This window comes from Pagrus major, chromosome 8, assembly GCF_040436345.1.
Source record: "Pagrus major chromosome 8, Pma_NU_1.0".
Taxonomy (NCBI): domain Eukaryota; kingdom Metazoa; phylum Chordata; class Actinopteri; order Spariformes; family Sparidae; genus Pagrus; species Pagrus major.
The window spans coordinates 28,600,642-28,615,088 of record NC_133222.1 but is presented as its reverse complement, the minus strand read 5'-3'; the positions used below and the strand labels follow the sequence as shown (position 1 = coordinate 28,615,088).

General features: G+C 40.1%; 1 protein-coding gene across 1 annotated transcript in view; it reads left to right on the top strand.

Annotated features, from left to right (window-relative positions):
* The window catches only part of necab2 (N-terminal EF-hand calcium binding protein 2), a 143,220-nt gene that overhangs the window by 123,328 nt on the left and 5,445 nt on the right, over positions 1–14,447 (top strand). The window contains exon 10 of the mRNA XM_073472777.1: positions 5,149–5,261. Coding sequence (XP_073328878.1) covers positions 5,149–5,261 — 113 coding nt within the window. The remainder of the gene's footprint in view (positions 1–5,148; positions 5,262–14,447) is intronic.

The window sequence follows — 14,447 nt, the reverse complement described above, 5'->3', positions numbered from 1 at the left end:
AGTGCTTCCTCTGTATCACCAAAGAACCTTGTGGCTCACTGTTTGTCATAAATCACTTCCTGCCCTCCATCTTTCCTGGAGTTTCGTCTTGTTGCCACACAACCTCACAGTGATGACAGATGCTGGGCTAGCTGTTTCCCCCTGGTCTTTATGCTAAGCTAAGCTAAAAGTCTCCAGGCTTCATCTTGTAATTTAACATACACACATTAGATTAATATCAATCTTTTCATCTAACTCTTGGCTGGAGAACTTCAGTGCGGAGAGGACCGGGCTGTAAATGAGGCCTGTTACCGCCATGGAGGTTCCTTTGATGCAGACCATCAACACGGAGGTTAGCAGTGTGGTGGAAACAAAGCTGGAGAGTTAGAGGATCCTGATGTATCACATCTGTAGGGCCGCGGTGTTGGAGGGTAGCAGATGTAATCATTTGGTCAGAGAGGCAGGAGGCTTAATGGAGTGGTAGTGATTAGATTAACAGAGGCTGCTGGGCAATGTAGTGTTTCTAATTGAGTTGGTAGGACGTCTGTGTGTGTTCACGTCTTAAGGTCGGCTGTACAGCAGTTCTAGGTTCTGTCACTGTTAAGGGTGCTTTATGTATAGACGCCCGTGCTGTCATGGCCTCATAAATCACATACAACACATATGTTTATCGACCAACGGCCAGGGGTTAATATTTCCAGCTTAATGTTGCAGAAGTGCCGTCGCCTCATGACAGCAATTTAAGTTAATGGGAGCAGATAAACAAAGGTGAAAAAGGATTAAACAGTCATTACATGCCAATAAAACAGACAAGGATAGATAGATAGAGGAGCACTCACACACGAGTGGATGCAGATGTGTTGAATACTTAGAGCCTGCATGTGTTCAAGGAGCAAATAGAGTGCTCTCTTCTTATGATGTCTTACAGCAAGCCATTTCCAATTATATAACAGCTGCATAATCTGATATCTCAATATCTGTGCTGATAATGGCAACAACACTCCCTGTATCTGCAGTCACTGCCAGTATCTTAAAGATAATTGGAGTTATTTCTCAGGGAGACGGAGCGAAAGATTAAAAGACAATCAGCCAGTGGTGAGAACCAACAGCCGACAGGGGTTACCAACAAGGTTCACCCTCCAAAATCGCTTGAAATACAGAGAGAGCTGAAGTGATTTCCATACGGATAAATAGGATTTGATCACATTTGTATTCTAGAGGAGACCCAGAATGTGGAGAATAGTGGGATAGAGGAGTTGGAAAAGGGTTTGTTCTAGGTTAAAAGGGTTAGGTGAGGTGAAAATGAAGTAAGCAGTGAACTAGCACAGGGCTGCGGTGGGGAAGAAGCCAATATCAAGTCAAACTAAATGTGATGAAGTAGTTTCAGCAAACAGAAGAACAAAAAACAGTTGTCGTGATTTATTTTTTGTTTCTCGGTTTCATTTCTGCTTGTGTGTAGACTTTGAAAGCACAGTTCTCAAAGTCGCTGTGATAACTTTTGTACCTCCTCAGCTCTCAGGTCATGTGGAGTCCCACAAGACTCAGTTCTTGGCCCCATTTTATTCAGTCTGTGTCTGCTACCCATTGGCTGTATTAAACATAACTTTGATGCAGTATTTTCTACTTTCACAATAGGTGTAGTCCAGGTGCAATTTTGGTTTCAGTCCCCAAAAAGAAAGGAGCAGTGTTTTCTTGTATATATTTTTACAGAAATGTTCATCCGGGAGAGAAACCATGATGTCCCTCCCTTTCCCCAAAAAAATACTTCTGTTGTGCAGACACCCACTGCCTTTTCAGATCCTTTACCTAAGTTAAAGTATCAATACATTAATGTAAAAATACTCCATTCACAAACCTTCTTAAATATATAAGATGTAGGAATGTGCATTAAAAAGTCTAAAACGACTAGACCTTTGTTATATATTTTGTTGAGTTGTGTACTGAAATTAGACTAAACTTAATGTGAATTAAACTTTCAAAAATTACCTCATCTGTGGACATTTGTGCCTGAGTCACATCAGATAGATTATCATCAGCAATGGTGGTTGTCTAATGGTGCATACACCACCACCTAAGCAACTTTGACTGTGGGATCATTTGTGTTTATTAGCTTTGCTTGCTTAAGTGTTTATTCAACCCAAACAGCCAGATTACTTTACTGTACATTAGCTGTAAGCTAGTGAGCACTGGCGCACATTAAAGGTGTGTGTCTGTGTGTTTGAATCAGCGATCACCAAAGACTGCTCTCTCTCTTCCTTTCCCCCGTCATTTCTGAAATGCTGCTTGTTTAGTAAAGTACATCCCACCCCAGATCCAGTCGGGAGTCAACATTACAGGACATTAACACCCGACAATGGAGGTCCCCCTCACAAATAACTGCTGCAGTCAGGTTTATAAACAGGAGTGAAGATAAATCCATTATTCCCAAAAGTTAAAAAGTCATCTCTGAGCTCTCCTCCTATCAGTAAAAGGCTCCTGGTGTTTATTCCTCCAGAAGGTCTAGCTCTCCTCCAGAGCTGGCCCACTCTGAGCAGCTGGAGCGGTTACGTCCGCTGCTCCACGACATTCAGCAAACAGCTTTTGTATCATTTAAAAAGAGAGACCCCTTGGGACAGAAATGATATATTGTGTGTTTAAGTAACTGTTATCAGTAGAATGTAGGTAAATGAAAAGTGAGCAGTAACTACAGCTGTTAGATAAATGTAGTATAGTAAAAAGTATAGTAAATTCCTGAAATGTATTGGAGTGGAAGTGTAAAGTAGCATGAATTAAAAATTTTCAGGTACAGTACAAGTCCCTCAAAACTGTACAGTACTTGAGTAAAGGTACTTATTTACTGGTCACCACTGGAGGCCTCTTTAGGATCGTCAAGTCATAACAGATATCTTTCCAATCACTAACAGTGACAGAGAACATGGGAGACAATAGAGACATGGCAGGATAAAAGAAAGCAGGTGTGACAGGAAAGTAAATTATATCACCTCAGAGAGTGGGCGTGCACGTGTGACATCTGAGTGTGTGTGAACGTACGTGTACTGTGAAGTCTCAGTGAGGCTCTGCTGGAGTTATCTAGGTCATAGTGGATGCATTTTTAATTGTACTTAGTGAGCTACAATAGCACTGGCACATGAAAAGCTGAAGATTGCAGCTAATCTCATCTGATAATAAACAGTGCAGCAGCACTTCTTTGTTTCTTCCTGTTGTAAATGGGATTTATACAAATAATTGCAAAATAATCCTTTAGGCTCTAATTGTACTGCACTTCACTCACATACACACACATGGATATGCATGCATCTTATACAGGCTAAAGCTTCTGTTACATCATGGACCACTGGGGAAGGAAGCTACTGTGCTGTCCCATCTCTCCCACACACACAAAAACACACAAAGGCCACTGGAGTTGTTTTAGCTGCGTCTTATGCGTCTTAGACCACCGGGTCCCCAGGAAGCCTACATCAAGACATTTCTATAGGCTGTGTGAGATTATGAACATTTTGTGCTTACCTGTGGGAGACAGGGACTGTGGAAGGGCAATGCTTCATGCCCTCCCACTGCAATTCAGGAACAGACAAATTGCTTGTGGCTATAGGGGAAGCTTAACACTTATACCACAGATGAATTAAGCTATTTGGATGCAGTTTTATCACAAATCTCCTGGTAACTGCAGTTGCCGTCATAAAGCTGCTAGATAAGAACAGAATGTAGTCTTCACATGCAGCTACAGCACTACAGCAGAAAGAAGAAGGCTCTGACCACATACATTATCAAATCAGATGTCAAGTCAATCAGATTGCCAAACATAGAGCCACACTGCTAACGCAGCTATGTTGTTTTGGAGAAGAAATTCAAATTCAATATTTTTTTTTTTCCAAAAGTGAATAAACAAGCTGTTCTCAGAGGAAAATAAGGTCCCAGAACACAGTTTTAAGCTAGAAAGGCAGGGTCTGCCACATATAAATGAAGTAAAGCAACCTAAAGCAAAGTAACCTAATTTCCCCTTGGGGATTAATAAAGTTATCTATCAGTATGAAATGTGTTTATTCACTTTATTCAGTCATTAAAATGAAGACAGTTTGTTTATTTACTTTGTTTAGGCATAAAAAAAGTCAGTCATTGAAGATCTTTCTCTTCTCATTAAACTGTCTTCCCCAAAACTACATAATGCACCTTTAAACGCAACAAATTAACCACGTCTCCTCCTCTTTGTTTGAGACGGACATTTAGAGAAACAATCAACCTGTCATTTACACACAGCTAATATGCATTAGCAAATCAGGGTTCATTTATGTGTCAACACAGGTTTGTACAATGAAATGCTGAAAAAAAATGTCTTATGGTGGAGTGTTGAGGATGAGTTGAGGAGTCTCAGCCTGAGGAAAGAAGCTGCTCCGTAGTCTGGTGGTATGGCAGAAGATACTTCTGTATCTGTTGTCAGACAGCAGCAGGGTGAACACACTGTGGCTGGGGTGGGTGTTGTCTTTACTTTTGGGCTCTGTACAGACATCTCACTTCAGCAGTGATGTTCAGGGTGGGTTTAATGACCTGCTGTGGAGCCTTTCTGTTCTGGGCCGTGCATGAAACATGCCAGTTTGTGATGTTTCCAGTCTGATCTTGACACAGGAATCTGACCTCAGTCGTTAAGAAGTAGAGCCTTTATTGTCCTTTTTTAACCAGGTTCTATGTGGTGTTGATTCACGTAGGAAATGTATTCTACCTTGATCATGTTTTTATGTTTTCAATTTAACATGGGAAAATGTATACTAAATGTACTTACAAAGTCGGACACGGCCGTTAGTATCCGCTCCTGGCTACCAAAAGCACAGGATGTACTTGGTCAGGATTAGAGAAAGATCCTGGTCCATGTTAATTTTTGAATAAGTTGATGCTGACTTGAAGCTTGACACCGGACGCGGTGAACATAATCCAAGCAGTAATTCTCTAAAAATGTATTTGGCAAAGGACAGTAGAGGTTTATAAATGTATTTTGGATTGAAAATGAGAAATGTCAGCCAATGAAGACAATCAAAGGCAATTAAAAAGTTTTGTTATTTGGCATGGAACGTTAGACACGTTCATAATTATCTTATCTGCTTGTAACAAACACAGTGACTATCGCTAATATTAATATGTCGGTACAAAACTGACTCCCTCTCTCTCCCTCTGCAGTCTTTGTTGCTGATTCGTCAGGAGATGGTGGTTTCCCAGAAGAAGCTTGGCGAGTTCTGCGAGGCTCTGAAGCAGTATCTGAAGAATGTGTCCACTCAGAGAGACTGCTTTCAGTAAGTCTCACTACTGCTCCACATTTCCATATCTGCTCTGCTGCCGCTGCAGTGTGCAGCACCATAACCGTAATCATTTTAAATATTTAATGTGCTCCATTTTCAGTGTCAGGACCTCGCTGTTTTTCTCACTTTATTAAGTACTTCCTCAAATATTCTCTCCTCTGGTCTTGGAGTGTGTCAGTATCTTTTAGGTGTTAATGCACACACACATGCACACACACACAGAAACAAACTTTTTCAGTTAAGCTTTGAGTGAGTGTTTCATCATTATCTTTACAAAATCAAAACAAAATGCTGTAACTCCCAGGTGCTTTAAATCAGTGAGATATTATATCATTGTGCGTATCTGTTGTGTAGATTATTGTGCCTGTAATATAGTTTGATATAGACATGCTGTACCTATTACACACCTCCTGTGCCTCCCTCTCTGAGCCTCAGGGTGTTGTGAAACAGTCTAATATCCAGAGAGATTTCTCCAAATCCCAGACTCAATATGCTGTATGCACAGTCCACAGTCACACTCTGCATATAACCTTGGCTGGACTTTAAGGTTCTGGCTCCTCTGTATTAGTTTCTCCCACCAGTAACTGCAGTCTGTTATTTGGGATAAAGGGACTGCAGAAGGGGTAGACAGACAGAGGTATAATGCTTGACAACTTCACAGATTGCACAGAATGCATAGTGCATTTACGTATAGTGATGTTCAATGCTTCTGGTATAAAGTGAGACACAAAGACCTCATTCATTTTTAAACCTGGGTGAACTAGGAACACAAAATTGACACTGACATCTCTTTTTTAGTTGATAAGGCTAATGTGTTAGCAAACAGTTGCCTATTCACTCATCCAGCAGACATACAGCAACACAATCACTTATTTTAAGTTGAATTTCTGGCCACCTAATGAGCGTTGAGTCGTATGTCCACGCTCTTTTGTTTTCAACCGTCTCCTGAATGAAATATCTGTCTCTTTAGCTTCTAAACGCTCCACTACCTTCAACAGCTAGTTGCTGATTTTGTGTGCTGTATGCTGGGCAACTAACAGCTGTTTGAGTCTGAAAATGACACTGAGAGTTGTGAGACTGAACCAAAACAGTAAAGTTGCAGGCTGAAGAGATTAGCCGATTAGAAGAAGATTAGCCTAAAATACTAATACACCCCATACACCTAAGAGAAGCTACAGAGTAGTAGTACAAGTATTCACTGGATCCTTTGTTAATCTAAAGATATTGATTACAGCAGTTTTAAAGTTAAGCACTGACTCTGTGGCAGACAAGACAAATCCTACGTTGATTATATTTATGTTGTTTAGTTTTTTTAAAGCAACAATATGTAACTTTCTGGAGAAAGATAGTTGATTGTTGAGTCTCATCCCCATGTCGTCCAATACTGCAGCTCTGGGTTGCTGGCCCGGGTCCGTTGCCAAACCAAAGCCTCAGTGTTTGACGACCTGGGGATGAAACTCAACAATCAACTAGCTTTCTCCAGAATCTACATATTGTTGCTTTAACGCTGTTTGCCTGAAAAAAAAAACTGCCAAGTCTCTACAAATAGACCTAAAAAAATAAGTAGAGAATTAAAATAAATGATTCATTAAGTGTTCGCTCCCTTACTGGAACACATCTTAGTCATGTCTGGTGATTTATGTGTTATCAAGATAAGACATCAGCCTGAATACACATGTACCTGGAAGACTGCTGTACAGTCATTTACCTTTCTTAAACTATCATGAAGAGGAAGAACCAAACAATCTGAGACAACTTTATTTATTGACCTAAGGACATCGGAGGTGATGGACAAAAGAAGATTTACAGCCGAGGCGGTGAATACCCCTCAGAGTCCAATAAGATCGCTCATAAAAGTAAAAAGATATTGCACTGTCGTAAATCTGCCTGGAGCAGAGCGTTGTCAAAAACTGTAGAGGTGGGAGACGTTGTTTTTGCGGCGTTACTGAGCTCTAACTTTAGGCTCTCGTAATCTGAGCTGGAGCACGATGGAAGCTGTCAAACACTGAAAAAAGAATGTTCTGGTCTGGTGAAACCACACTGAGCATTTTTGGCAATTGTATCAAACAGTTTGGGGTAATCCAAACATCACACAGCAGAAACACACCATTCACACCATGTAGCCTGTCAGTGGCATCATCGTGCTGTGGGGATGTTTCTTTTGCAGCAGACTCTTAAATCCTGGGGGAAAAGTCTTTGCGAAAGCTGTGCAGTTTTCAAAGAAGAACGGAGATAAGTGCGGTCTGCAGATGTGCAAAGCTGAGATAAGCTTACAGTATCCACATGAAGTCATGGCTGTAACTGCTGCCAAAGTTGCTTCTACTGAATGTTAAGCAAATGTATGCAATTACTTTCTGATTGGGTGGGAGAACCATAAAAGGTCAGCGTCTAATGATGAGAATGTTTTCTTGTAGCATCATTTTACAAGTTAAAGACTGAAAACAGCAAAAGAATAAACCCATTTTTTTATGTTTGCACCCATTTCATTCCATTTTAGTTCACCACATTTTATGATCAGCATATTTTGTGATAAAATGTTGCCCCGGGGGGAGCGTCTGTTTCACAGCAAATCATGTCCTATAATCATTTGGATGGAAGAAGTTTGAAAGTGGAACAAGGCAAAGGTTTTGGAGTCAGAGCAAGTTGTTGTTTATCTTTTTGCTTATGTAGTGCTGTGGGGCCCCAGGGGCACACTATTCTGGAAAAGTTGGTCACATGCAATCAAAGCCCTGCAGTCAACTGTGGCTCTTACCCGGCCGTCAAGGGACAGGCTATGCTAGGAAACTTGAAATTGCACGTCCCGACCTTTGAAACTCTGTTATAAACCTCTTTTGCTGCTGTGAAAGTTCAACTGGCACCTTGATTTACTGACGCTGATCCCAGCACTGTTTTTCAAGCACATTTATCTCTACTATAAAAGCATTGGATATATTGAGACAGCATCAATTTTCAAAACCAGATATATCAAGTTAAATATAAACCATATCACTGCCGGTATTGACACAACCATATAGATATGTGCAGCTCTAATGGAGTCAGTATTGGTCAGTTAGTTGATGGGTCCAATACTTTGTCCCAGACTGAAATGTCCTAACAACTGCTGGATGGATGGCCACACATTTTGATAGTAGATGAATTGTTATAACTTTGGCCATCCTTTACCTTTCCTCTAGCGCCACCTCTAGGTTTCCAAAACTTTGGTTTACAAGCAATTATTTGAAAAATGAATGATATTCCCATCAGCCTTGTGTTGAAAGATTATTAGATAATATTAGCATGCTAACAGTAAGATGATGAACATGGTAAACATTAGACTTGATAAACATCATGCATTTTAGCAAACACAAGCTGGGGCTGGTTAGACTGTAGAAACCAGGCTACATTTTGAAAGTATCCAACCAAAAAAATCCCACCCCCTCCCTACAGAGCCAGTCCTCCAAAACACATAGCTCACTGGCCAGCAGGGAGATGTGTAAGCGGCTTGTTCACTACATTCAATGATCTCTCTTAGCTTTTTTTAGTCTATACATAAACAACTCTTTTAAATGCCAACATGCCACAATCATATAAACACAAGCAAAATAGCCATAACAAATCCCTCCAGTCCAAAAAGGCTACCCAGCGTGACATTTTCTCTTGACTGCTGTAGGTGTGTGTCAGGGCCTGTGTGCTTTGTGCTAATGTTAGCCATTGAAGGAGCAAAACAAAACACTCAGTGGCTGTGTGCATGTTAGTATTGGGAAAATGTTGCTGTTATTCTCTAGCTCGCTAATAGCTGTACCAATACATCTGCCTAGCCTTGTGGAAGATTCCAGGCATGTGCCATGAGAGCAGAGTGCAAAGGACAGAGTGTGTGCAGGCAGACAGGTAGACAGACAGGTCCTGTCCAAAGCACGGCTGTGTCAAGGTACAGCCTCACAGAGTGAGTCTTTGTCTTGCTTTCTTAATTTTTCGTGTTTTGTGGTAAGTGGTGAAGTTGAAACAAGACAAATCAGATTTTAAATGAAGACAACATGGTGGAATTCTTGATTTGCTTCCTTACAAATTTGCTCAGTCTGTGGAGAGTTTGTCATTTATCATCCATCCATTTTCAACCATTTTCTCTGATTAAAAAAACTTTCAAGGATTTTTTAGGTATGTGAGAAATTTAACAGCAATGTTCCTGAAGATAAAAGCCTTTCTTAAGTAAGACACACGCACACACACACACACACACACACACACACACACACACACACACACACACACACCTGTAGGACAAAATATATGAAATGATTCAGCTCAATAAATTGCAGTTGGAAGTGGCCTTCAGTCGAAGCACTACAGTCATGCTAATGAGGCTCTTACTTTTGTGTTTGTTTTTTATCATTTTTCAGCTTTTCCACTGGCTTGTTGGTACCTTTGTTACTCCCTTACTTTATCAGTAAATACGGTGGCAGCACAATGCTTGTATGAAGCTGAAGTAAATAATGCATGAGATGAGAGACGCTTTGTTGATGGAAGAAGCCTGCTCATTACCTCTGAACAGATTTTCCTGTGTGCTGTCTCCTTCTTTCTCTCCTTTGTGTCCCTGGGTTTCCTTCCTTTTCTCTCCTCTTTTAATCTTGCACAAACAATCTGTAATACTCTATAAAGTTTATGTAGTCTCTGCCTACCCTACTCATTATCTTTTGGGGTGTATGTGTGATTACCTGCACAAACACTTTATTATACCCTCTAGCAGAGCTCACACATTTAATTTAATGCCCTGTAAAATGTTAAGCGGGTAGCGGCAGCCTGTCCCCCCAGTGCCCTCCTCAGGTTCAGGGAAGAACTGCTTGTTAGACTGTGTATACACGGTTCAGGTGAAGTGATCACATCAAGACTTTAGATCACACAGAAATACAAGAAAGTCTTTCATTTTCAAAACATCAAGGATAAGTTGTATATTGGTGTTTGATATTAGATGAATAAAAAAGACATTCAAATTGATTCCTTATAATGAAATGTCAGTTTGGTAATGGTTCATACTAACGCCCTTACAATAAGTGTTAATAAGTAATAAGGCCCTTTTAAGATGCTTATTAACATTAATGATAGTGAAATAAAAATGTATATAGTTGAGTTATAAGCACCTATAAGAAATGACTTAGCAGTTTATAGACTGCTTAAAAACAAAGCCTTATGAGTCTCTTGTGACTGGTGAGCAATACAAATACATATTATGTCTAACTTACTTACCTATATAGGTATTTATTATTATTAGCTCATTTTTATGTTGCTGTATTAAGATTAATAAATGATGTATTATGCACTTATTAACAGTTAACTTTGCTGTTTGCAGCTACTGGATCTAAAGCTAGAACGGCCATGTTAAGGATATGGTTATGTTTTCGAAATGGCACATCTGTATACACTTTTATTTCATGTCACTCTATATGACATTGGAGCAGTTGTCACAGCCCCATCATCTTGCCATGCCGTGCCTCCTGCCTCTCTTAGCAAGTTCAACAACTGCTACAAAATGTAGTCTGCTAGCTCCTTTAAGGTAGAGCAACAACACAGCCAAAGCAATCCTGAACAAACTCACTAAAAGGCATTGCTATAAATAAACACACTGTTGTAGGAGATACACTAATAATAAACACTCGTTAATGGGGCACCACCTCCGTTATTTTGTCTATTTGAATAATCCGGAGGTAATTAATCAAATTCGACTGGACAAGTTTAACTTGTATCAATTTTAATCAATTTCAGATCAATTTATTCATCTCATATATGAAGCAGTGAATTCTACACATATCCATCGGTTCTCCACATTAAAAACAAACCTGCACAGACAACGACATACGGTTAAATATGTTTATTGACTAAATAATTCAGGTTAAATAAATGAAATGGCAATTTAAGTGAATAACACAGGTAACAGGAAATGTGAAATAACTAGGTCATGGGTTATTAGTGGAATATAGGCTGATGGTGAGATTATGGGTTAGGTTGAAGCATTTAAAGATTACGGGAGTAATTTTTAATACTAACGAGACCCTAACCGAATTTCTCTTAAGCTAAAAGATATGAATCAGAGCCATACACCATCTCATGTATCATGTGTGAATCCAGCTGTTGTGAGTGATGGAGAGCCTACTTTCTCAGCCGAGTTGCGGGGCCGCGGCAGCGGATTCCCTCGGGTGATTTGCGACTCTAGCTGGCGGTCCGATGGCCGGGGGTCAGCTCGTCCGGTATCAGTCGGTTGGGCACCTCGGTCCTTTGTCTTAGGAAGAGGGCAGCTGGTCCCGTACCGATCCGGTGCAGATCTTGGCTCAATGCCCAGCGGGATGATACCGCTAGCGAGCGCTGGGGGCTTGTCAAAGAGTCTGTCTTTCGTTGGAAACCGCTTGCACGGTCTCGGACACAGCAAGTTGCTGTAGTCGTGATGATGATTGTGATAAAGATGTTCTTCTTCGTTTCTTCGAGTGGTTTTCAGGCTCTGACTTTGTAAACTAGATTTAACTTCTTGAATAAAATAACTGAGGATGATACGTTGATCAGGCGGATCGTCCGTTGTTAGTTAATGCAAGGTAATCTAAATTAAGTTCACTTCTTCAAAAGCGGGTTACGATACTTAACGGTATAAAACAAATTAAAACAGAACTTAGTTCTGGTACAAACTTAATAAAAGAAGCTAATCAATACTGCGAAAAATATAAAATGAGAAAAATCAACGCGTGAGCACTTCTGATGAGATCGCTGTCTTGGAGCGTGTTTCAAAGTAAAGTAAAGAGTTTCAAAATAAGTTACAAAAGAAAAACTTAAACAAAAATTAAAACTGAACTAAAAACTGAAAATAAAACTGAACTGAGAGACGTGATCTCTCCGTTTTATTATTCGCAAATCGAGGCGTGTCTAGGCGGGGCTTACCGGCTTTTGTCTCCAAGATTTAAACGTTACAAAACAGTGCTTCACCTTCTCACAGATTCTCACCATGGCTCAATAGATGTACTTTGTCTATCATGACAAGGATTATGACGTGATTAAACATTAATTATACATATTCAGCTTAATACTTGTTAAAACAAAGACATATCAGAGTCATTTACTGGTTATAACCATGAACATATTAAACAGAATATTTCTCGTCCAACTGCACCAGGACTCACCACTGGAGGGCACTGTGGTTCCACCAAACACAAGACACATTTAAACATTAAACTTGATTTCAGTCAATCTTAATCGTAGAGAAACGGGGAAAAGATCAGTTTTATGAGCTTCTCTTACTGTTTCTTAATGTGTTAGAATTAAGATTGTGAGATACTGACTTAATGGTTAATTAGAAATGGTCTGAAATCTGGAAGAATACAGAGGCCATTTGAATGGAATGTGAGCAGATAAGGTACCAGGCATAAGTCGTAAATTAAAAAAGACAGAGTAACAGCATAGAAAAACACGTCAGAAGGTGTCCGATGTCCACTCTGTGAATGTTTGTGGATCAGAAGTCATAGAGACAGAGAGAGAAATAGGTAGAAAGTGATCAGGCGTGTTACTTAATCTGCAAATGTAAAGACATTGTATTAACACATCCTCTGATGACATTGGTTCGTCCCTCCTGGTGAACTGTCACAGGACTCACATGACCTGTGGGAAGAGTTTTATCTGTTCAAAAGGGGAGAGAGAGTTCAGAAATGGGAGAGTAAGTTCATCCAAAGGCTTTGGGTTGTAAATTAATTACAACTGTCCTCATTTGAAGTCTTTATGGTCCAGAAGAACACTATCCTCTCTGCCAGGAGATAAGATGGTCAGCCTGGAAGGCGCCTCCTTCCTGTAAATAATCTTCATCCAGATGAAAAGAATTAACAAGAACAACAGGGCCCCAATTTAATGCAGAGGCGATGGACAGAGGTTCCTACACTGTCCACAGACTACTAACTAACCCCTCCTTTCATTTTACTTAACAAGGCTACACATGCTACCAACCTAGCCAGCTAATTATCTGGGTTTGGTTTTTAATAGTCCAGCCACAGTCTGATCACCCTGCTGCCAACTGACAAACGATACAGAAGTATCTGCTGCCGTACCACCAGACTATAAAGCAACTTAAATCCTCAGGCTGTGAGACTCCTATCCTCCACACTCCACCATGTTTTCTTTCTTGTGTAGCATGGAGGGACTACAACTTGCATGTACCTTTGAGCTTTTAATAGCAGGAGCTATCTGAGAGTCAGAGTTATCTCAGCAGCTTTTAATTCTAAAATCAATCATATCAGTGATTGATTATTACTGTCTGTTGGGTATAATCTTGTTAGGTGAATAAAAATGTGTGTCTACATTTAGCCGCTATAATAAAGTACACTAAAGTAGTGCCATGAGTGTATATAGTGTAGGTAGTCTGGGCTGGATTTAATAATCCTGTTGACATAAAATAATACTTATGTCCTGAGATCTTTGACGGAACTCAAGATCCACCTGCTTTACTGTATATAGTCTATGTGAAATATTTTACCAGAGAAACACAAAAGAGGATGTGAATTTAAATTTAAACCAGATTAAGAATACATCAATGTGAAAGAGGCAAAACACAATCCACATGAAAGATTTCTTTTTTTGTTGTGATTTTAGAAAGGTCTGTGCTGGCACCGGGAAAATTGCTTCGAAAATTGAAACGAAAATTGTGTTTGTGATAAGAGGTACCCTGAGCAGGCGTTAATGCAAGTGTAATTTCATGCCGAAACAAGTACCAGAATTGCTCTGCAGCGCCTCATCTGCATAAACACAACCTCAGCTGCTCTGCTTCTCTCACTTGGCTGCGTTCAGAGACAGAGAATGACAAAAACGGCCAGGTGCAGCTAATGGACTTGAGTCAGATGCAAATGGGATCACACTGCGTTTGTGCTGCTGTCCGCTTTTTACTGGCACTAAACCTGAGGTCTGGTGTCATGTCAAACACCAACTGGGGACTTTTAATAGAGCTTAATTAGTTCACATCTCATTTTCCTATCATATGTTTCAACTTATTTAAAAACAAAGCGAAAATGGGAAGGACTTACGAAAGGTCAACTTTCACCCAATTCTGCAGCTCCCCCTCGCTCCACTGAGAGTTTTACTATATTTCAGTTGGTTGTTTTGGTTTCTACAGGCTGCAACTTTACAATTTCTGTTCATTCTCATCAGCGTAATATCAAGATGCAGCACGCAACAACACTGTTT